The sequence below is a fragment of the Rana temporaria genome, chromosome 2 (genome assembly GCF_905171775.1).
Source record: "Rana temporaria chromosome 2, aRanTem1.1, whole genome shotgun sequence".
NCBI lineage: Eukaryota > Metazoa > Chordata > Amphibia > Anura > Ranidae > Rana > Rana temporaria.
The window spans coordinates 148,401,530-148,425,078 of record NC_053490.1 but is presented as its reverse complement, the minus strand read 5'-3'; the positions used below and the strand labels follow the sequence as shown (position 1 = coordinate 148,425,078).

Below are 23,549 nucleotides of genomic sequence, written 5' to 3'. Positions count from 1 at the left end.
AAGCAACTCTGCAGATAGAATTTTAGGTTTCAGAAAAAAAAATCATAAGCAAGCAGCATGAAAAGTGGAATCATTTTGGAAGGAGGACACCACTGCACATAAGTTATAGGGTCTGCCCTCAAAATGTTTTATTTTCCCAGATACCAAAAGCGTAAAGCACCCTATAGTTTATCTAAGGGATTTAGTATTGTAATTCCTGCAGTCGGATTCCCAAAATGGCAGAGATATTCTATAGTTGCAAAGAGCTTCCACTTTCCCATTCGAATGCTTCATTAATTTTATTTTATTTATTTAAAAAAAAAAAATTGTTACAAAATATACAAAATGTTATACACAGAAAAGTACAATAGTAAGCGTACAGAAAAAGGTAAATAAAATAGTAGAGGCTGGCACATAGTAACAACTTTGTTTAGACCTAAAGGCAGTGCATAACCACTTCAGCCCCGGATCATATTGCTGGTCAAAGACCAGAGCACTTTTTGCGATTCGGCACTGCGTCGCTTTAACTGACAATTGCGCGGTCGTGCGACATGGCTCCCAAACAAAATTGCCGTCCTTTTTTTCTCACAAATGGAGCTTTCTTTTGGTGGTATTTGATCACCTCTGCGGTTTTTAGTTTTTCCGCTATAAACAAAATTAGAGCGACAATTTTGAAAAAAAATAATATTTTTTACTTTTTACCATAATAAATATCCCCCAAAAATATATTAAAAAAAAACATTTTTTTCCTCAGTTTAGGCCGATACGTATTCTTCTTCATATTTTTCGTCAGAAAAAATCGCAATAAGCGTTTATTGATTGGTTTGCGCAAAAGTTATAGCGTTTACAAAATAGGGGATAGTTTTATGGCATTTTTATTAACCACTTGCCGCCCGCCAATGACATATTGACGTCGGTTGTAGAATCCTGACTGGACGTCATATGACGTCCTCAGGATTCTCAGCCGCTGCGCGCCCCCGGGGGCCCGCATCGCGGCGATCATTGTTACAGGGTTTCAGTCTGACACCCCGCAACACCGATCTCGGTAAAGAGTCTCTCACGGAGACTCTTTACCACGTGATCAGTCGTGTGCAACCACGGCTGATCACGATGTAAACAGGAAGAGCCGTTGATGGCTCTTACTCACTCGCGTCTGACAGACGCGAGTAGAGGAGAGCTGATCGCCGGCTCTCCTGACAGGGGGGGTTCGCGCTGATTGTTTATCCGCGCAGCCCCCCCTCGGATCGCCACACTGGACCACCAGGGAAGCCCACCCTGGACCACCAGGGAAGGGCAAAAAAAAAAAAAATATTTAAAAAAAAAAAAAAATATTTAAAAAAAAAAAAAGTCTGAAAAAAAAGCAATAAAAAAGATGCCAATCAGTGCCCACAAATGGGCACTGACTGGCAACGTGTAAATCAGTGCCGCCCCACAGTGTCCATCAGTGCCACCCTACAGTGTCCATCAGTGCCACCCCACAGTGCCCATCCATGCCCAGTGCCCACCTATCAGTGCCCATCTGTGCCACCCATAAGTATCCATCTGTGCCGCCCATGAGTGCCCATCAGTGCCGCCTATGTGTGCCCATCAGTGCCGCATACCAGCGCCGCCAATCAGTGCCACCTCATCTGTGCCTGTCAGTACTACCTCATCGATGTCCATCAGTTCCATCTCATCAGTGCCGCCATATCAGTGCCCGTAATTGAAAGAGAAAACGTACTTATTTACAAAAAAATGTACAGAAAAAAAATAAAACCGTAATTTTTTTCAAAATTTTCAGTCTTTTTTTAGTTGTTGCGCAAAAAAAATCGCAGAGGTGATCAAATACCACCAAAAGAAAGCTCTATTTGTGGGGAAAAAAGGACGCCAATTTTGTTTGGGTACAGTGTAGCACGACCGCGCAATTGCCATTCAAAGTGCGACAGTGCTGAAAGCTGAAAATTGGCTTGGGCGGGAAGGTGCGTAAGTGCCCTGTATGGAAGTGGTTAATATATTTTTTTTACTAGTAATGGCGGCAAACAGCGATTTTTTTTTTCCGGTACTGCGACATTATGGCGAACACATCTGACACTTTTGACACATTTTTGGAACCATTGGCATTTTTATAGCGATCAGTGCTATAAAAATGCATTGATTACTATAAAAATGCCACTGCCAGGGAAGGGGTTAACACTGGGGGCGAGGAAGGGGTTGGGTATGTTCCCTTGGTGTGTTCTAACTGGACTCACTAGGGGAAATGACTGATCGCTGTTCATACATTGTATGAACAGACGGTCAGGCATTTCTCCCCTGACAGGACCGGGAGCTGTTTGTTTACACACACAGCTCCCGGTTTCTCGCTCTGTAACCAGCGATCGCGGGTGCCCGGCGGCGATCGCTGGCTGCTCGGCGAGATGACGTATAGCTACGTGATCTCGCCCAGTAGAGCCGACCTGCCGCTGTATAACTGTGGCGGCTGGTCGGCAAGCAGATAATCACAAGTTATAAACAAAGCTAGTAGGTTTACAGCTCAAGCAGCAATATGACTCAAAAAGCAAGCCAGTTGGGAAGTGTATTACCGACAAGGACTCAAGCCTCAATAAAGATGGGGAAAAGAAGAAAGACACTAATGCCTGGAGGGAGGATTGAGCACCAGAGTTGAGAAGGCTAAAGGGTGCCCACCCATTATCCTCAGTGGCCTGTAGAAAAAAAACAGGAAGGTAAGGGAAAGAGAAGAGAGGGGAAAATTGCTTCATTCATTTTATATTTAGAAGACTGCAATAGGAGGAAGCAGAAAAGGAGAAGCTGTGAGATCAGTAAATACATGGCTCCCAAACTATGGTGGAAGAAACTCCATTGAGAGGTTCCTGAATATTAAAGTCAAGTGACCCAGCCCATAAGATTCTATTTATAACTGGAATATCACTTTTCAGTGCCCTGTCTAATTTAAAGTATAACTAAAGGCAAAAATCCGAAATTCTGGGTTTTCCCAAAAAAAGTAATAGATGGGAAATCTTCCAATGGGGACACTAGTTCTGGTGACCTGTGAGTCCCCAAGGGATTACCTTAATTTGCAGGGCTTTCCTCTCACTTCCTGTTTGACTATAGGACAGGAAGTGAAGAGAAATCTCTAAAATGGGACACAGATGGGGGAAAAAAAATCGACAGGGATTATAATTCTCCTTTACTCCTATCCAAAATGGGGAAAAAAATATTGCCTATCATCTAGATGGGAATGGCTGTTAACTGTGTTCATATTTAAAGTAGAACTGTGACCAGGCTATACACTTTCAAATATTTACATATTCTTAATGAGTAGCAAATAAACTTTAACCACTTCAGGCCCAAAAAAAGACCAACAATTTAAAAAAAAACACAATATTTTTTACTATCTGCTATAATACATATCCATAATAAAAAAAAAAATTCTTCATGAATTTAGGCCAATATGTATATGTATAAAAAATCCCAATAAGCATATATTGATTGGTTTGTGCAAAAGTTAAATTGTCTACAAAATAGGGGATAGATTTATGGCCAGGTATTACTAATTTGTACAGGGGTAAAATCTGTCTCTCTCTCTCTCTCTCTCTCTCGTTGCACTTTTCCTAGTATGCTAGATGTGTGCATAACTTTAAATTTTTCAACATTAAACCTCATTTACCACATAGTTGCCCAATAAACAGTGCACTGCATGTAGGTTGGGGACATCCCGTAAGGAAATTATTCAACTGCATAGTTTGGTGTCATCTGCAAAGACTGAAATGGTACTTTTAATCCCAGACACTATATTGTATGTGTATGTATACACAATGTGTGTAAGAGTCCCAACGCTGACACCTCTGATAACCTTAGAGCATTCATATATTATACAATGTAAAAAATGTAATATCACCATAAAGCCAATAAAATAAACTCACAAGGATAGTAAGTGGTAGTTGTTCATCTGAAGCCTAGATCTAGTCCAGGCAACAGATATATCTGTGACCAGTGGCTAGGATTGGCTACAGAGCGTCCAGGATCTCCAGAATGGTAAAAATTGACTTGCACGACCAGTAATGAACAAAACGGCGTAAGGCAGGCGTGTCAAACTCAAGTTTATCGTGGGCCACAGCAGAATTATTGTTGCCTGCAAAGGGCTGGTTGTATCTGTAAGACTGGATGTCAAGAGTACTCCACCCTTGCTTACATCACAGTGCACCCCCTTACTTTGTGCTGCTGCTGGGAGGCAGAAAGTGCAGGGTCTGGAGGAGGACCAGAGGCAGGTGGTGGACACCAGACTTGGGTTCAAGAGCAAACTTTGCAGTTAATGCTATGGTGACTCGGTGGGATCAGTTCAGACTCCTCTACTTTTTCTTCTGAAGCTCCTTCCTCACTTTTTCCTTAGGTTTTAAAAGAACAATGGCTTTCTTGTGATTCTGATCACACTGAACTGGCACAGGAGGATGTGTTACTTCTCATTGGACATCCAACATAGACTCTCTGTGAGCCCTTCCCGATCATCCAGATCTTATGTCCCATGGCCCTGGCCTTAAGGGCTTGGCTGTTGAAACCCAGGTCCCAGAACAAATCTTATCCTTTCCAGTCTTGTCTGAATCGGTGGTCCTAGGTATTATCAAGGGACAGATCTTAGCCTTATCGGTTCTTTCTCAGAGACTTCTTGCCTCTCACTTCTTAGTAAAGGCCTTCATACAGTGTGTTGCTCACATTGTTCCTTCTGTATGTTCCCCGGTGACTCTGTGGGATCTCAACGTAATTCTTTCAGCTCTTTGGAGATGGCACTTTGAACCTGCACACCGTATTATTTTTTTTCCCATGGGGCTTTAGTCCTCTTAAATAAGGATGGAGGCCCATCGCTATATGCATCAGGTTACAACATTTGCATTCTTTCATGTCTTTTTTGTCATGACAACTTTTTTCTGTCAGTTGGGTTTCTGCTTTGGCGGGCTTTAACCTGTAAAGAACCCTTTATTGTGCTACACAAATATCAGGTTTTTTTTGAGGCCCAGGACCTCTTTCCTTAGAAAGATGTTTTTTCCTTAGCCAGGACTGTGTTATACCATCTGTCCAGCACCTAACTCAAAACATCATAAGGAGATTTCCCTCCATTGTCTGGATGTGATACATGCTGTTTATCTCTTAGCTTCAGCTTCCTTTTCCCAGCCTGCCTCTTTCTAGTTCCTGATGGTCACATTAGGGGACAGCATCCTTATCATCCCACTATCACTAGGTGGATTTGACAGCTAATCATTCAGGCTTATGACTTCAAGAGCAAGGTTCTCCCTTTCCTGGTCTATGCGCACTCAACTAGATCAGTAAGTGCTCCATGGGCTTTTCAGCATCGGGCATCTGTTTCTCACATTTGCAAGGCTGCTACCTGTTTTTCTGTTCATATGTACAATGTTTTTCCTGGAACACGTTACGGGACACCTGTCCCTCATCCGTGTTCTTATTATCCACTTGTACTATAGTTGCTAAACACTTGCTGTGAGTGGGAGGGTTTATACTGGACCTTCATCCTGTGTCCAATAAAAAGGAATTTACGATAAGTTAAACCTTCTATTTTCCCTTCTGTATAACACAATATTAAGCAATACATGCCAGATTTGATTTTCTGACAAAACTGTATGATGAATCACTCTACTCAAACTTAAGAATACATATATGTGAAATGTTCTAATGAGGGGTTAACCTATACCTCTTCATTGAACCATATCCTCAGTTAAATAACTTTTTATAATCAAGGCTCAGAATGCCTCCAGATAGTGTGTGTACTCGCTGAATGAGTCCCTGTCCCTGTTCAGATCAACGATTCCTGCTGCCCTGTGAAAGCATTTTCCTGCTTACTTCATATGTTCAATGAAAGCAAGAATCTTCAAATCCAGCATAAAGCAGGGAACCAAAGGGACAGAGAAATTCCCCAACTTTAGATCCCTTCCCAATGTTGGTTATCTTGCTGTATTTTTCGAAGGCATACAATTGTTTTTTCCAGCACGTTAAAAAAAAAAAAAAAAGCCTGGTGTTTGCCTTCAGTCCCTAAAATGAAGAGATTATGTGCTGTTGTTTTTTTTCCTCGCCCAGTACATTTGGTCCAGACCAGTCATTGACCCCAAATAAAAAAAGGTTACCTAGGCTGTAATTCATAAAATAGTCTTATATGATTGTCAAGGACAGTAATAATAAGTTTTATTTAATTTGTAATAGCATTTTGCCATGATAATTATGGCATTGGTGCGCCCCCAAACCCAAAATGAACAATAATATTTAGTTTGCTTATTGTAATCCTAATGATCCTAAATTTGCTTATTATAATCCTACAATACAGCTATATATATATATATAATTTTTATTATTATTAACTGTTGTACATTAATTCTATGGGCAGCAAGAGTTTGATTTGCCATAACACTGTAACTATGTACATAACCTGGACTAATACTCAAGGTTAACATAAAGCTATATGAATAGCCTTGCTGGAATGGATAAATAGTAACAGAAGGATTAATGCTGCTGGTCATACACTTATTTGAAGTTTAACTCTGATTTTAGATTAGTGTGTGGCCGTCCCTCCTCAACAGAAGATGATCATTTGATCAACTTTTGTCGAAGGGAGGCGTTTAAAACTTTTTCTTGAGGAGCAGCTTCAGCCACAGGTCAGCGTATTCTGACAGATGCTGGTGCTGCTGTTAGAATGCAGTGACCTGGTGGGAAGAAGGATTTCTGCATCCATCTTTGTTGGAAGAATCTTGTTGGGTTGTTTTTTTTTTTTTTTTCGTTTTGTTTTTCATTCAACTAGCAGGCTGAATGGGAAAAAAATCTAGCTACATTTGAAAACCCTTACCTTCCTGCAATACATTGATGTTACATGTTCCCTTGTATTCGGACTTGTGGTCTTTGTTGCATGGCAGGATCTGAGTTTCGAATAGATGACAATCCCCTAAACCAGAGACCATGTGACCAAAACATCTAAGCAGTTTGTGTTGTGACCAGCACTAGAGAGGGAGCCTGGAACAACATTCTTTCAAAACAGGCAAGTTAGTCAGCATTTTGCTGTTCATTTATTCATCTCAAGAAGTAAAGGGAACAGACTGAATACATGAAGTACAATAGGAATTACTTTTTATAGACCACATGATCTATTTAGTCTGCTTTGCATTTTGAAAGATGCAGTCTAAGAAGTGAGGTAGTTGCATGACACTTGAATGAAATTTGTTCCACAGAAAACTGCAGTTAAAGGCTTTCTCTCTACTCATACCTGTAATAGTGTCAAATGTCTATGTGTGTGTATGATTAATATCATGAAAACTTTTGTTTAATATTAAATTGGTCTTTAAATGTCTTCTAAAGACCCATCTAAATGAACGTTTTTACAGCACTGTCACTGTTGATTCTTACACAAGCTCTATACCTTACATCACTGATCCTAACCCTTAGAACAAATTCCTATTATTCTATGGGTGGTAAACTTGGGTGGGGGTTGGAGCTGAAAGCACGGCTGCAAAGCAATGAACCCAGTCCTTGTACAGCCATTTGTTTGAATTGTTGATTTTAACCTGCATGCACAAGAAATCGAACCATTAGACTTGTTAAGTTGATACCTTTTTCTCTTTTCCCTTTGCTAGCACTGCATTTCTGTTTTCCACTTTCTTTGGCCTAACCTAACCTATGCTTGTTATACATTTGTGCATGTACAAATTAAGGGGGTTTTGCTCTTAACTTTGGTAGTTCAGAAGTGGGGCACAGATGAAGTGGCAGCTTGGCTGGATCTGCTGAGTTTGGGAGAGTACAAAGAAATCTTCATCCGTCATGACATCCGCGGTTCAGAGCTAGTACATCTGGAAAGGCGGGATCTTAAGGTATTTTCTTTGTGCTACTTTTTCCGCTCTCTAAAAGTTTCCTTGTGGGAATTAAACCCTTTTCTTTTCCTGTCCCCTTTCTTGTTATGTGCTTGTAGCTTGGCTTTAATGTAAACTAATCTGCACTGTTTTCTGTGGCCTGCACTCTCCCTTTGTGTGACTCTGCCATTGCAGCCTACACCATCAGCAGCACTTATAGGAACACAACCCTTTAACATGATTGGTTCTAAATATTTCCATATCACCCAGATGGCTTAACTTACACTAAGGAAATCCTTTGTATATCTTAAAACAAAAACTGTATCAAAGATACATTGGGATCAGTGTTGAAGGTTGCAAATATGAACTTTTAATGTTTTCATTTATGAATCACGTAACATTTTCTTATTAGTGTACCATAGGAAACATTTTTGTGGTTTTGATTTTTACCATTGTGTTCACCTTTTTCATCTCTTGTGTGGAAGCATGCTTATTGTATAGTGTTTCAATTCTCATCCCCTTTACAACCTCATATGTTCTGCTTGCATGCTGTATAGCAGTTCAAGTCAAACCGCTCATGATCTACTTAAGCTCCTTTCTTCCCTTGTTGGTCATGGCAACCTAAAGGAAAAGACACCTACAATGAGAGAAATATGGAGGCTGCCATTGCTAACATTGATTTTGAAATGCTAGTTTCCTGGCTATTTCAATTTAATTCAGGAACTATGAATCTTTTTACAACCTTTTTTGATTTCTTTTGATCGATTTTGGGGTTTAGCCACAAATAAGTCTGATCAGAAGGTTTGGAAACATTGTTGTGTGGAACAACTGAAATGAAAGCAATCTTTTTTCCTGTTTTTGTTTACTTTTTCCAATAAATCTTAACGATTGAGCCACAATTCACATTGTTGTGTTGCAGTAACAAACCAAAATGCCCATTGGTACCATTCATTCTTGATGGCTTTGCAATACATTTTGTCAGTGCATGTGCGCTACAGCGCACCACAATACACGGTAGTGCTACTGTGCGGTTTGGTGTGCCAAATTACATAAGTACACATTAACCTAAATATTCACCTTTAGAACATGTTACACGCGTATTTAGGCGTGTTCTTATTTATGCTTTAGGTTGCCCTTTTAAATGAATCCCAGCGCATCGCATGTTAAAGCATTATTATTATCATTATACAGGATTTATATAGCACCGACAGTTTACACAATGCTTTACATCATTAGGGCAGTCTGTACAATTACAATAAAATGTAATACAGTAGGAATCGGAGAGCTTTTACTTCTAAATGGCACCCCAATCGTGGCACGATTTTAAATTTTAAATCGAGCTGCAATGCACGATGCTTTTACTCAAAAGAAGCTCCTGCTCTTTTTTGAGCTACAAGTGTCGCACACCTCGATTGTGGTGCCATTAAGCATCGCGCAAGCGTCCCATGATTTGCCACAACTTAGAATCGTGGGCAGAATCGCAGAGATTCTGTCTACAATTTGAATCGCTCAAGTGTGAACAGAGCCTTTAGAAAGAACCAAATCAAAATAGTTGGCATGAAAAATTTGTGTGTGTGTATACAAGACACTAACCTACAACAAGCATCCAGATTGAAATGAGTTTCAAAGTATTGAAACCTCTGAATCTTCAATCTTTGCCATGCAACTAATCATTTTCAGGAGACTTATGTCAGGGCAACTTTCAGAATGACCTCAGTACAGATTTCTTTTAAATAGGTTTGAAGACTTGCACAAGGATATCCAAAGGGATTTGATGATCATTAGCCTGGTGTGGCTAATTTCTGCCGCATCAGACCGGGATGGCTGTAAAATATCATTACAGACAAAGATTATCATGGTATTTTCAGACCAGCAACAATCTTCGTAACTTAAAGTTAAAGCATACTTGAAATGCAGCTTAATTTCCTAAAAGTACACTATATACAGAGGCCCAGATTCTCAAAGACTTACGACGGCGTATCTCCAGATACGCCGTCGTAAGTCCGAATGAGCGCCATCGTATGTATGCGCCTGATTCATAGAATCAGTTACGCATACATTCTGCCAAGATACGAGCGGCGTAAGTCTCCTACGCCGTCATATCTTGGGTGCATATTTACGCTGGCCGCTAGGTGGCGCTTCCGTTGATTTCTGCGTCGAATATGCAAATGAGCTAGATACGCCGATTCACAAACGTACGTGCGCCCGTCGCATTTAGTTACGCCGTTTACGTAAGACATACGCCGGCGTAACGATAAAGCAGGTCTCTAAGTGGCGCAGCCCATGAAAAGTATGGACGTCGGAACAGCTATGAAGAAGCACTAAGGCATAGTGCGAAACGTCAGCTTTTCTTTTGTTGTGCTGTTTTTTGCTGTGGCATGTATTTTGTGATTTTTAATTAAAGGAGGAGTTTTTTTTTTTTTGGAGTGCGGCTGTCCCAGCTTTTTTCCTTCATCCTAACCTGCATTTTGATTGCACTGCCTGCACCCTTGGCTCGGACCACAGGAATCAGATTACCTGGTTCTCTTTGAGCGGTTACCCACTCTCTCATGGACGTCGGAACAAGCGTATCTTTTTACGTTGTTTGCATAAGTCGTATGCGAATAGGGCTGTGCGTAAGTTACGTTCACGTCATAGGCAGTGTTCGACGCATCTTAGGCATTCTATCCGACGCATGCGCACTGGGATACATCCACGGATGGCACATGCGCCGTTCGTTTAAAACGTCATTTACGTGGGGTCATGCTTTATTTACATAAAACACGCCCACCACTTCACAATTTTAATTAGGCGCGTTTACGCCGGCACATTTACGCTACGCCGCCGTAACTTAGGACGCAAGTGCTTTGTGAATACAGCACTTGCCTCTCTAAGTTGCGGCGGCGTAGCGTAAATACGATACGCTACGCCCGCCCACACTTACGCCGCCCTACGTGAATCTAGGCCAGAGTATTCATAATATGTCAGCATGATCATAGATGTTAGTAAAATATATGGATGACATAAGGGTTTTAACCCGTGATTATAAATATAAAAATTTTAAGACGATAAACAGAACAAGAGAAAGATGTGCCAAAAGAGGTTAATAAAGTGCTGCATGTGTATAATAGAAGAATAACTGCTAACGTTTTATGTGTAAAGTAAGCAGAGCAAGTGTGCACAATTTCCAAAGACTGCCAGCAGCAAATGAAAATGGAGCATTTGCAAAAATACAGCAGTACTAATGTTAGCAGCCAAGAAACTGAGCACGACTATACAATTAAAGCTGACGTTGCCTCAGAAAAAAAATCCCTACAGCTTTAGTCACATCACTTAACGCTAATAGTGTGTCCCATGTTATGTTGTGCATGTAGCTGGATCGTGGAGAAATTATCACTGCAGGTATGCCTGTCTCTAAACTTCTGACGCTGCAATTGTTAACTGTTTCAGGCAGAACAGCATTACAGATGGTCCAAAAAGAACAGGCCCCGCCCCCCTCCTTGAGGAAAGTTCTTTCACTGATTACACAGGTTGTTACACAATCAATAAATGGTCACAGGATTCTTTTCCCCATTCACAGTGTTAAAAGTGGTGAATCAGGATCCAGCTGCTTGCACCAACATAGAACATACTTAATTACAGGTATACTGTAGTTTCAGACCAAAATACATTTTCTGCTCTGTCTCCTTTCTCAAAGTTCACCCAAAGCAAAATGTTAACTTTTTTCTTTGGGTTGGCCTGTAAACCTGTCTGATGGTCTTGTTTTTAATCCCATAGCATTGTTTATATGATATGCTAGTACTGCTATATTTTGCACATGCTGTTGCTAGACTTTGCATATTTTGTGCATTCTGCCCTGCTTTTGTGTGCATATTTTTGGGCAGCTATTTTGCACATGCAGCCCTTTATTGGGATCTTTTTGGCACAGCTTGCAGCATGTTATGCCGTCCTTTTGCTCTGTTTAAAAATCTTGTAAAAGCGGATAATATTTTAGTCCTGTTAAACCCTTTTGAGAGCCATATACTATTTTTGTTGTTAAATATGTTGATCATATTGAATTTTGAAGATTTTTTTGTATATTTGTCTGCACAGATCTAAACAAATTATGCTGCATTTTATGGTGTGTTTTTACTTTTATCTGGATTTAGGATAAACCTGAAGTAATAAAAGTAACCAAACCATTTTAACCTCCAGCAGACAGTTTTTCGCAGTGATTTACAGTCGGCATTTGATACGTTTATCATGTACATGCATGATATTTTTATGGGATTCAATGTCAGCTAGACCTCTGTAGTTAGTACCTAAAGTGGAAATGCACTGCATCTGAGCACCACAAACCAAGAACACTGTTTTTAATTATTTTTTAATAATCAAAGCATCTATTGCTCCATGCTTTATTTTGCTGAGAAATCACTTAAGAATACTAAATAAATACCCACCTAGCATTTTTGGCTGTGGCCATCTTGATTAAGGGCAGATGATTCATGTAATGTTAATGGCATCCATTTGCCCTTAGCTTAGGCATGCAAACAGGAGGGTGTGCTTGGCTGAGAAAACACCCCTCCTCTCCTGAAGACTCCTGGGATGTATGATATAATTTGACTATGCCTGGAAATCAGAAAGTAACTAAAGAAATGTGAAAAAAAAACAGTTTAAAACAAGTAAATATAATATACCTTCCTATTTATTTACTAATGCAGCATAAGAATTAAAATAGTCAATGCTGATTCAGAGATTGAAGCTCCACTTTAACCGCTTGCCCCCTAGCAGGCGCGGTCTCCGTGACTGTGGCCACGGGACACGCGGACTCTATGTCCAACAGTATCCCACGATTGGGTCACGGAACGGCAGAATGGGGGATGCCTTTGTAAACGAGGCATCTCTCTGTTCTGCCTAGTGACACAGCACTGATCGTCTGCTCCCTCTCATCGGGAGCAGAGATTAGTGATGTCACATTAAGCCACGCCCCCTAACATGATCACTCTCTAGGACACACTTAACCCCTTCCCCGCCCCCTACTAGTTAACCCCTTCACTGCCAGTCACATTTATACTGTAATCAGTGCATTTTTATAACACTGATCTCTGTATAAATGTGAATGGTTCCAAAAACGTGTCAAAAGTGTCCGATGCGTCTGCCATAATGTCAGTCGCGATAAAAATCACAGATCGCCGCAATAGCAAGTACAAAAAAAAAGTTAATAAAAATGTCATAAAATTACCCTCTATTTTGTAGACGCTATAACTTTTGCACAAACCAATCATTATACGCTTATTGTGTTTTTTATTTTTTACCAAAACTATGTAGAAGAATACGTATCGGCCTAAACTGAGAGAACTTTTGGGAAAAAAATGTACAAAATATTGCTTTTTTTTTTTTAAATTGTCGCTCTATTTTTGTTAATAGTGCAAAAAATAAAAACCGCAGCGGTGATCAAATACCACCAAAAGAAAGCTCTCTATTTGTGGGAATAAAAGGGATGTCAATTTTGTTTGGGAGCCACGTTGCATGACCACGCAATCGTCAGTTAAAGCTACGCAGTGCCGAATCGCAAAAAGTGCCCTGCCTGTAAATTATTTTATACGAGCTGTGTGACTATATTGTGGCGTACAGAATTTTAGAACAATACATTTTTTAAGAGAAAGCTTACGTCTTATAGTTAATTATACTAATGCGAAGACGGCCTTAGGAATATGAAGAGCAAGTTGGTTTTGAGCATGAGATTACATTTTCTATTTTCCCCCAAACCATTTGGCCTTACATTGCCTAGTCATGTGCATCTAAACTTTAGGTTAAATTTGTTTGCTTTTAGTTTTTTTCTCTCCAGTGCCCTGACCCCACAAAATTTTAATCATATTTTTTTTTTTACTTTAAATATGGAATTAAGAGCACAGTGTGCTGCTCCATCTTTTTTTACAAGTCATCAAAGTACATATAAAGGAATCGCTGTTTTATATAGAATATATAATAAATATCAATAGTGTATGTTTATTGAAGGACACAGCCGACAAGGAATCTGGACTGTAGGGGCTTATAGAGCCACCAGAAGTAGGACACAATGCAGAAAAAAAACAAAGCACTGACCAGGGACAGCCCCACCTGGTGGCTAGGAGTAAGAACCTAGCTTCTTGCTGGGACTTTGTCATCTCCCCCAAACCCCCCCCCCCTTTTTTTTTGTAACTTGCTTTCTTTATTTTTTGCTTAGCAATCTTCAATCAACAGCCAACCTGGGCAACAGGCTGGAAAATTTAGATCCTAGTAGTCACCCCAGCTCAGCCGTCAAGCTCATACAGACCCCTAGCTGTGTGCGAGATCAGGTGCGACAACTCTGTCTGGGATTGAGGTGACCGGTGAGATACCTCACAGAGAACACATATGATCAGACAATTTTTAGCTGTCTGTCGGTGTAGACTCTGGTCAACACTTCGTGGGAGGCAGACTGTCCTGGGATAGGTAAGTTCTTTCTGTCTACTAGGATGGGAAGTGTTTCCCCCCTCTCATCCCTAGTGAATGTGTGGTGGGCTTCAGATACCCCTTCATGTCTACCTGTTTACCCGTGTGGTTCTATGGGTAATTAGTCCTATATTGGACACCACCTCCCCTGAGGTTTATTGGTGTTTCCTCGCCTGCCCTAGTTTGTGGTTGGCAAATTGGTTCACCCAGGTCTGGCAGCCATCCTCATTTGGGGATGGTGGTGGCTGATTAACTCTGGTGGCCATTTTTAGAATTCCTCCATCTTGGAAGAGCCTCTCTCCTGCAGCCATCTTCAAAGAGTCAAAGCCATTACTCCTGGCAGAGGTAAAGCTGTGGCGGGATCCGCACTGTCTGCATATCAAGTAGGTATGGACCCTGCTCATGTATTGAGTGAGGACAACTCCTCTACTCTTGTAGCACAGAAAAAAGCATCAGTGTCTGCCCTGGTCTTTTCTGTGTGGGAGACTCTAAAAATGTTATATCCCCCCAAGGGCCCCATGAGCATCAGCTGTTCCTTTTGTTGTCCATAAGCAACCAAAGCTTTTCTTCTGCCTATTTTGATACATTTTATATATAGGTTATAGAAATGTCCAAAATGGCCTTGTGTGGTGCCAAAGCTATAGCAATCCTGAACCAGACAATTTTGACAATGAACAAAGCAACTGTGATTCTGGTGGATTATCCAACTCCTTTCAAGGACCCAGCTAAAGGGAAGGTGGAATCTGTTGCACGCTCCATGCATACTGTTGCCACAGCATTGGTATCCCATATTTTACAGAATGGGCAAATGTGTAATCAAAAAGTGTAGCTAATAAACCAACTGGTCCAGGGTCTAAAGTTTGTGTGCAATCAGCGGTTGTTTTGTGCTGCGTTCTCTGGTCAGCAGACTAGACTCTAAAGCAGTGATGGCGAACCTTGGCACCCCAGATGTTTTGGAACTACATTTCCCATGATGCTCACTTACACTGCAGAGTGCCTGATCATCCTGGGAAATGTAGTTCCAAAACATCTGCGGTGCCAAGGTTTGCCATCACTGCTCTAAAGAATACTCTGACGCACTTGCCTTTTCAGGGTGACTAGCTCTTTGGTGCCACTCTTGGCCACAATATCAAAAGCCTTACAGGAGGTAAGAGCATCTGTCTTCCTCAAACTAGAAAGGGCAAGGAGCCACAGCGTAAGCAAGGACCTTCTTTTCTGCTCTTTCTTTTGTTTCAGGCAACTCAGACAAGGGCTCTAAGCTCCTCAAAGCCCCTTTTTGGTCTTGGATTTCAACTGGAATCATGAGCAGATCATGTTGTGCTAGAAAATAGTTTCTTTCCTTTTCACCAGAAAATCTCCATTCTCAGTCTTTCGCTGTCTTTGCTCCACAACCTTTATTTGGAAGCTGAGGGCTTACTCCATCAGGGAGTGATCACTCCCACCCCTGCTCCTCAAAGGTTTAGGGTTTTTATTCCAATCTATGTACGGTCCCAAAAAAGGATGGTGTTCAGACAGTCCTGGACCTTAAGGCTCTCAGTCCTTTTTACTAGAACTGTGTGCACCTTTCATCTGAATGCGAACATTGTCCTCCTGTCACTTTGTCTGCAACTGTCACACCCTAAAGAAGTTAACTGCGCTTCATTCTCTAGATGTGGTTCGGGCTGTGCCAGTGTATTTGTGAGCTACCTGTTGCAAAATGGACTCTTTGTGGTCTCCTAGGTTCAGCATAAAGGATTTGTAGCTTCTTCAGTTAATATTTCAAAATAGATTAGGCAGGTAGTTGTTCAAGCCTATGCCATTAAGGGTCTTTCCTGTTACAGTGCATTCCACTAGGGCGATTAGTGCGTCCTGGATATTTCATTATCAGGCACCTGTAAGGCAGCTGCCTAGTCATCTGTCCTTGCTTTCACCAGGTTCTACAAGGTGGATGTTGCTACACCTTCAGAGACATGTTTTGGCTGCAAAGTATTGCTGGTGGCAGTTTGAAATGAATTTTTCCTTCCTGCCTTTTCTTTTGGGGCCGCCCTACAGTTAAGATTCCTCGCTGGGCTGTGGCCTTAAATGGCTGAAAGAGAAAATTTGATTTTTTTTTGTACTCTGTAAAATCCCATTTGTGTTATTTGAAGGACCCATCCTGCTTTGTAACTTAAAAATTGAGCAGTGTTTAGGATTCCTTGCCAAGCTGTATCCTTCAGAGAACGAAAAGTTTTTTCCGGTGTGTATGAAACAAAAATTGAATTTTGGTATTTGTGGTGTTGAATTGGGTAAGCAGTTTTTTATTACAGAAGAGATATGCAATGTCTCTTCTGCAATAAGACAAACCTACTTAACTGCTTCCAGTCAGCTCTTGAATATACACCGAGCTGTACATGCGCAGTTCAGCACATGTTCCTAATATTTTGCTAGGCGGATGAATGGATCCCATGCATTTGTAGGACTCGAGTCCTCTCCACTGGCCAATAAAGAGGCTGAAAACCCAGCACCCAGAAGAAGCCCAGGGGGAAGATGTCAGTGACTGATTTAACAGTTGCATTGCTGTAATGCAGATGAGTAATCTGCAGACATTAGTTCTGTCCTAATGTGATAAATAATGAAAAATGATTGGGTTCAAAAGCTTAAAGCAATGTTTGTTTACAGAGGCTCTTGGTCACTGTGGTGACCAGCATTTTTTCCACACTGGATAAACACAGATCACAGCTAGGGCTCGTAGAAAACCTTTATTTATTTTTATATTTTGTCCCTGTTCACACTGGAACACTGATTTGATGGGAATATGGTGCAGTGTGAAAAAATGCTTCATCCCTGCATTTTTCTGCACTGTACTCTATGGAACAACATGTCACTACCACTGTGATTCTGTGCGGAGGCAAGAATGAATTGTTATGTGACACTTAAAAAAATAATAAAAAAAACAAGCAATGCGGAGCTAGCACTGTACTAGCCTGTACAGTAAAACCCTGCATTTTTCTTTGCAGGCTAGTGTGAACGGAACCTAAATGTTTCATAAGTATAACATTTTTAAAACAGGGGAACACACATTTACTAGTTATTTAATGGTATAAATGGCTACCATTCTCATCTCTTAGTGAATAAAGAGAGCAGTATTGTGCTTACTAGGTTGTAAAAAGGATGAATCTCCTTGTCACAAAGCATTTTAAAAAACGTTTAGTTGCATGAATGTTTCCTTATTATAACATACGTTTGGATCAGTGTTGTTCATCTTCTTTTAAGCTATGATCGCTTCTCACAAGCATAAGGATTTTATCTCAAAATATATATTAAAAAATCTGCACTTTTTCTCTAATCTAAAGTCATCATTTATAATGTTTTGATATACCTATGTCCCCAAATAGTGTGTAATTTCAGATCATATTTATGGAAAATGTATAAAAAGGTTTGCATACTTTTTGTTCTATTTTGTGTGGTGTGTGTGTAGAGTTAGTTTTGCATGTTGGAATATAATAATACATCTCATGTGTTGTCTTCTAAGCATACCATTGTTATTGCAGTGTGTTGTATTTTCATCAGGGTTTGATAACTTAAAGCCCTTCCTAAAATATTATTCATGCAATTTATTTTTCTTCTTCATTTCTTGCGTGCTTGGTGTAAAAATGCTAGGATTCAGTCTTTCACTGAACTGTAAGAGCACATACTAGATGTATAGTACATGAAATTGCAAATAAAGCTTAGGATCAACACCATAACATAAGCGTGGTGCAGTACCCCTGCCCTGCCCTGTTACTATCATTACCTGGGAGCTACAGTGTAACCAATATCACCATGGTCATGTCCTATTGGGCTTGCTGAATATTAAACAAATGTAATTGCAATGTTAAATTGTTAAATCAGTTCACCTGTCACTGATAAGAGTTCAGCAAACTAGGATTAAGTTGGTTGCTGTAAGTTATTGTACATTATCTTTGTTCTTTGCACAGGTTTATTTTTAAATGAGTTGTAAAGGTTTGTTTTTTTATTTTCTAAATAGGTTCCTTTAACCACTTCAGCCCTGTACCATATTGCTGATCAATGACGAGGCCCCTTTTTGCGTTTCGGCACTGCGTTGCTTTAACTGACAATTGCGCGGTCGTGCGATGTGGCTCCCAAACAAAATTGGCGTCCTTTTTCCCACAAATAAAGCTTTCTTTTGGTGGTATTTGATCACCTCTGAGGTTTTTATTTTTTGCGCTATAAACAAAAATAGAGCGTCAATTTTGAAAAAAAAATTAATATTTTTTACTTTTTGCTATAATAAATATCCCCAAAAATATATAACAAAACAATTGTTTTCCTCAGTTTAGGCCGATATGTATTCTTCTACATATTTTTCGTAAAAAAAACGCAATAAGCGTTTGGTTTGCGCAAAAGTTATAGCGTCTACAAAATAGGGGATAGTTTTATGGCATTTTTATCAATATTTTTTACTAGTAATGGCGGCGATCAGCGATTTTTATCGGTACTGCGACCTTATGGTGGACACTTTTGACACATTTTTGGGATCATTAGCATTTTTATTGCGATCAGTACTATAAAAATGCATTGATTACTATAAAAATGTCACTGGCAGGGAAGGGGTTAACACTATGGGGCGAGGAAGGGGTTAATTATGTTCCCTAGGTGTGTTCTAACTAAAGTGGGGGTGGGAATGACTAAGGGAAATTACAGATTGCTGTTCATACATTGTATGAACAGACGAACAGTCATTTCTCCCCCTGACAGGACCGGGAGCTGTGTGTTTACACACACAGCTCCCGGTTCTCGCTCTGTAACGAGTGATCGCAGGTAATGTGTCAGCACCAGGGGCAAGCAGGGGCGCGCGCCTCCGGCGGCGCACGCGCCCCTATTGGCTGAAATGCAAGATGACTTATAGCTACGTGATCTCGCGCAGCCGAGCCGACTCGGCGGCTGGTCAGCTAGTGGTTAAGAGTGCATTGTTGGTTCACTTATCTTTTCCTTAGATTTTTCTTCTAAATGTTTTTTTCCTTGTTTTCTTTGTCTGAATTTCTCACTTCCTGTTCCTCCTCAGTAAGCTGACTAACCACCGCTCGGATGATGGTGGCAAGTTTACTCAGGAGAAACCGGAAGCGAGAAATTCAGACAAAGAAGGAAAAAAAAACACTTAGAAGGGAAATCGAAGGAAAAGATTAGTGAACCAACAATGCACTAGCTTAAAGGAACCTGTATGGAAAATAAAAAACAAACCTTTACAACCACTTTAAGCCTCATAAAAAAATATTTTATCACACTTATGTGAAGATGCTCTCCTTTTTTGTAAAATACAGATTCAACGTTGACTTGCATAATCTCTTTACTGTACAATCATTTAGAATTTTATTATGGTCCTAATTCCTACTTCCTGGTGTGTTTTACTCGTGTCCAGTTTTAATGCTGAATTCCAGGGAGATGTAAATTATACAATGTATTGCAGCTAAGTATCCATTATTCAGTTCTCATACACAGTATTTCTTTAAATGCAACTAGTATTAAATGTACTGGAGTTTAAAGTAACTCCTGGCTCCTAGTCACGCCCCTCAGGGAGTGTGGCTTGCTATGGAGGCACTCCTACGTTATCTCTCCCAAGCCCTGTGTGTCCATAAGACACACAGAGTGGGGCTTGGCCCAGCCCTAGCTCCCTCGCCACTGGCTCTGATAGCAGCTGTGGCCAATGAGAAGTGAGAGCCTCGGCTCTAATGCACATCGCTGGAGTTGATGTCGGGCTCAGGTATGCATTGGGGGGAGACTGGGGGTTGTGGGGGAAGCTGCATGCAAAAGTTTTTTGCAGTAAGGTAAAAACCCTCTGCAACTGCATGGTGTAAGCCTCTTGCAACACCCCTTTATAGCGACTCGGAGAGGGAGGTAACACAGGTAAGTTTTTTTTTTATATAGATATAGACAAGGAACATTTTAGTAGGAAAGAGCATGGTGAGTAGACAGGTGACCTCTTTTACTTACAAGTCAGTAGGTTGGGGGTGGAGAGAGGTTGATAACACTTTTCTCTTTCTTCACTCTATGGCTGTAAAATGGACGGTGGTGTAATCCAACTAGCTTTGCTACGCGGCAGGGCTGTAAATATATCTTAGAACTAGGTAGACACCATTCCCATATATGCATTTTAGTTGTGTATATTAGGGGTTCGCCTGGAGATCTGCTTTAGTGCACTGTTCATACTGCCGGAGAGAATTAAGTTGTTTTGTGGACTGCTGATAAATTTGAAAGGCAGAAGCTTGCCTTTGGAAGCAGAAGTTTTTAGAATACCTACAGACTACAGATTTCCTATGTGGTTTTTGATGATTTCAACTGCACCGTAAAATTGTCTACTGACATCAGACTGAATGTGAAGACAAAATCCAGCCATGCTTGGTTAAGTGCTTTGACTTTTGTACGATTGACATAGCCAAGGTACTCTGGTTTTCTAAGCAGCGCCATCAACTATTTACCTTAACAGCTAATTGCTGACTTGCCTGGGGGCCTACAGCATACATGAGGTTGTTTTTGTATGAGGTAACGATCAACTCCGTTTATGGTTGTTAAAACCAAAAACACCTTAAAATATTTAAACGTTTTCAATGTTTTTTTTCTATATTGTGGTGTTTGCATAAATGTGTTGTAGTTAGGGTTGTCCCGATACCGATACTAGTATCGGTATCGGGACCGATTCCGAGTATTTGCGGGAGTACTCGTACTCCCGCAAATACCCCCGATACCAAAATAGAATACTTCCCCCCCCCCGCCGCCGTGACGCTGCATCCCGCCGCCGTTCGCCGCTACCGCCGATTGTGTAATACGCCGGGAACATTACAGCTTTGAATAGCTGTAATGATTCGCACCGCGCATAGACACCCCCCCTCGCTCGGGTGAACTGTCCAATCCCGAGCGAGGGGGAGTGTCTATACGCAGCGCGGCGCCAATCATTACAACAATTCAAAGTTGTAATGTTCCCGGCGTATTACACAGTCGGCGGCAGCGGGGATGCAGGTAAGCGGGACATGGCTGCATGGGGGGAGACGCTGGATGGGGGGATACATGGATGCTTGGGGGGATAAATGGCTGGATGGGGGGAGACAATGGCTGGATGGGGGGAGACAATGGCTGGATGGGGGGAGACAATGGCTGGATGGGGGGATACATGGCTGCATGGGGGGTGACAATGGCTGGATGGGGGGAGACAATGGCTGGATGGGGGGAGACAATGACTGGATGGGGGGAGACAATGACTGGATGGGGGGAGACAATGACTGGATGGGGGGATACATGGCTGCATGGGGGGAGACAATGGCTGGATGGGGGGAGACATGGCTGCATGGGGGGTGACAATGGCTGGATGGGGGGATACATGGCTGGATGGGGGGAGACAATGACTGGATGGGGGGATACATGGCTGGATGGGGGGAGACAATGGCTGGATGGGGGGAGACAATGGCTGGATGGGGGGATACATGGCTGCATGGGGGGGTACATGGCTGCATGGGGGGTGACAATGGCTGGATGGGGGGATACATGGCTGCATGGGGGGAGACAATGGCTGGATGGGGGGATACATGGGGGGAGACAATGGCTGGATGGGGGGATACATGGGGGGAGACAATGGCTGGATGGGGGGATACATGGCTGCATGGGGGGAGACGATGGCTGGATGGGGGGGATACATGGCTGCATGGGGGAAGACAATGGCTGGATGGGGGGGGATACATGGCTACATGGGGGGAGACAATGGCTGGATGGGGGGATACATGGCTGCATGGGGGGAGACATGGCTGCATGGGGGGAGACATGGCTGCATGGGGGGAGACATGGCTGCATGGGGGGGATACATGGCTACATGGGGGGGGAGACATGGCTGCATGGGGGGGAGACATGGCTGGATGGGGGGGACATGGCTGCATCTGTGGGGGGACATGGCTGCATTTGGGGACACATTTAAAAAAGTATCGGTATTCGGTATCGGCGACTACTTGAAAAAAAGTATCGGTACTTGTACTCAGTCCTAAAAAAGTGGTATCGGGACAACCCTAGTTGTAGTGCAGCTATACATGTTCAAAGCTTTTGGATACATTGTAATAAGAATTCAATATGGCATGCTAGGAGCCATACTGTAACCCTTAAAGCATGGGTGCTCAACCTGTGGCCCTCCAGCTGTTGCGGAACTGCAAGTGCCATGGGGTATTGCAGGTTTGAGAGGTAAAAGCATGACTCCCAAAGGCAGAGACATGATGGGACTGTTGATGGTAGTTTTGCAACAGCTGGAGGTCCACAGGTTGAGCACCCATGTCTTAAAGTCAAGCTAAAAAGATGGAACAACAAGTTGTGCTAGATGCAAGCTTCAGGGCTGTTGCTCTCATCATTCCTTAAAGGAGTATTATTTATAACCAAAAGAAAACATTTATTGTATTGCAACTTACCAATTTTTTTTTTTTTTTTGGGGGGGCTTTCTTTTATCTTCACCTGGTGATCCAGCCTGTAAGTCTGTTTTTCACGAAAAAAGGAGACAATGGATGGGATTTTTTAAAGCACCACACATAAAACAATACCTACTAAGTTATATTTATAACATACACACTTTTTGTTCAAAAAGTATTAAAAGACAGACCAAATGCTCACATTGATTGTTTAAAAGAAGCCCATCGGATCAATACAGATGTCAATTAAGTTCATGAGCTCACATAGGATACATATGAGCAAAAATTTATGAAAATAAACCCCAACACATTTCACCTTTAAAGTAATCTACGTCTTCTTTGGGAGTTGATAAATTGATGGGTTTTGATATAAAGATACAAAAAATATAACCACAAATTCATAAAAATAATATAGGACACCACTATTGCCACAATTGTCTAGATCAAAGTACAATAAAAAATGTTTTAATAAAGAAATACTAGAATATCCAAAATGTAAAATTTAATCATGACAGCTCAATAGGAAAACCAGAAAAACATTAACACACTTGGAGAAATTAAAATGACCACAAATCGGATACATGAGACAATTTCCCACCAAAACCTATTAAAAAAAAAAAAAAAAGTTAAAAGGAAATTTAGGCTTTGACTCACCAGGTGACAATTAAATTGGTAATATATAATGCATCCGAACATATGAAGTTCATTTTTGTTAAAATGGATTACTTGATGTACAATTTTGCTTTAGATTTACCAAAACCATATTAAGTCAAACCTTTCTTATTTACATTTTAACATTTTGGATATTCTAGTATTTTATTATATTTTTTTGTTTTTTGATTGTGCCCTAGTCCAATTTATATGGTGGAGCCAATGCTAGGCAAACACACCTACTCTAGTTGTTATCCAATCATTGTTTGTTGTTAGATAT

At 41.2% G+C, this 23,549-nt stretch overlaps 1 protein-coding gene across 7 annotated transcripts in view; it reads left to right on the top strand.

Moving 5' to 3' along the window:
• The window catches only part of DGKH (diacylglycerol kinase eta), a 306,831-nt gene that overhangs the window by 268,468 nt on the left and 14,814 nt on the right, over positions 1–23,549 (top strand). For 5 of the 7 annotated variants that reach the window (XM_040341308.1, XM_040341309.1, XM_040341306.1 and 2 more), the window contains one exon: positions 7,684–7,814. The exons of the other annotated variants lie outside the window; for them this stretch is intronic. In XM_040341308.1, coding sequence (XP_040197242.1) covers positions 7,684–7,814 — 131 coding nt within the window. The remainder of the gene's footprint in view (positions 1–7,683; positions 7,815–23,549) is intronic. 7 annotated transcript variants of the gene reach the window in all.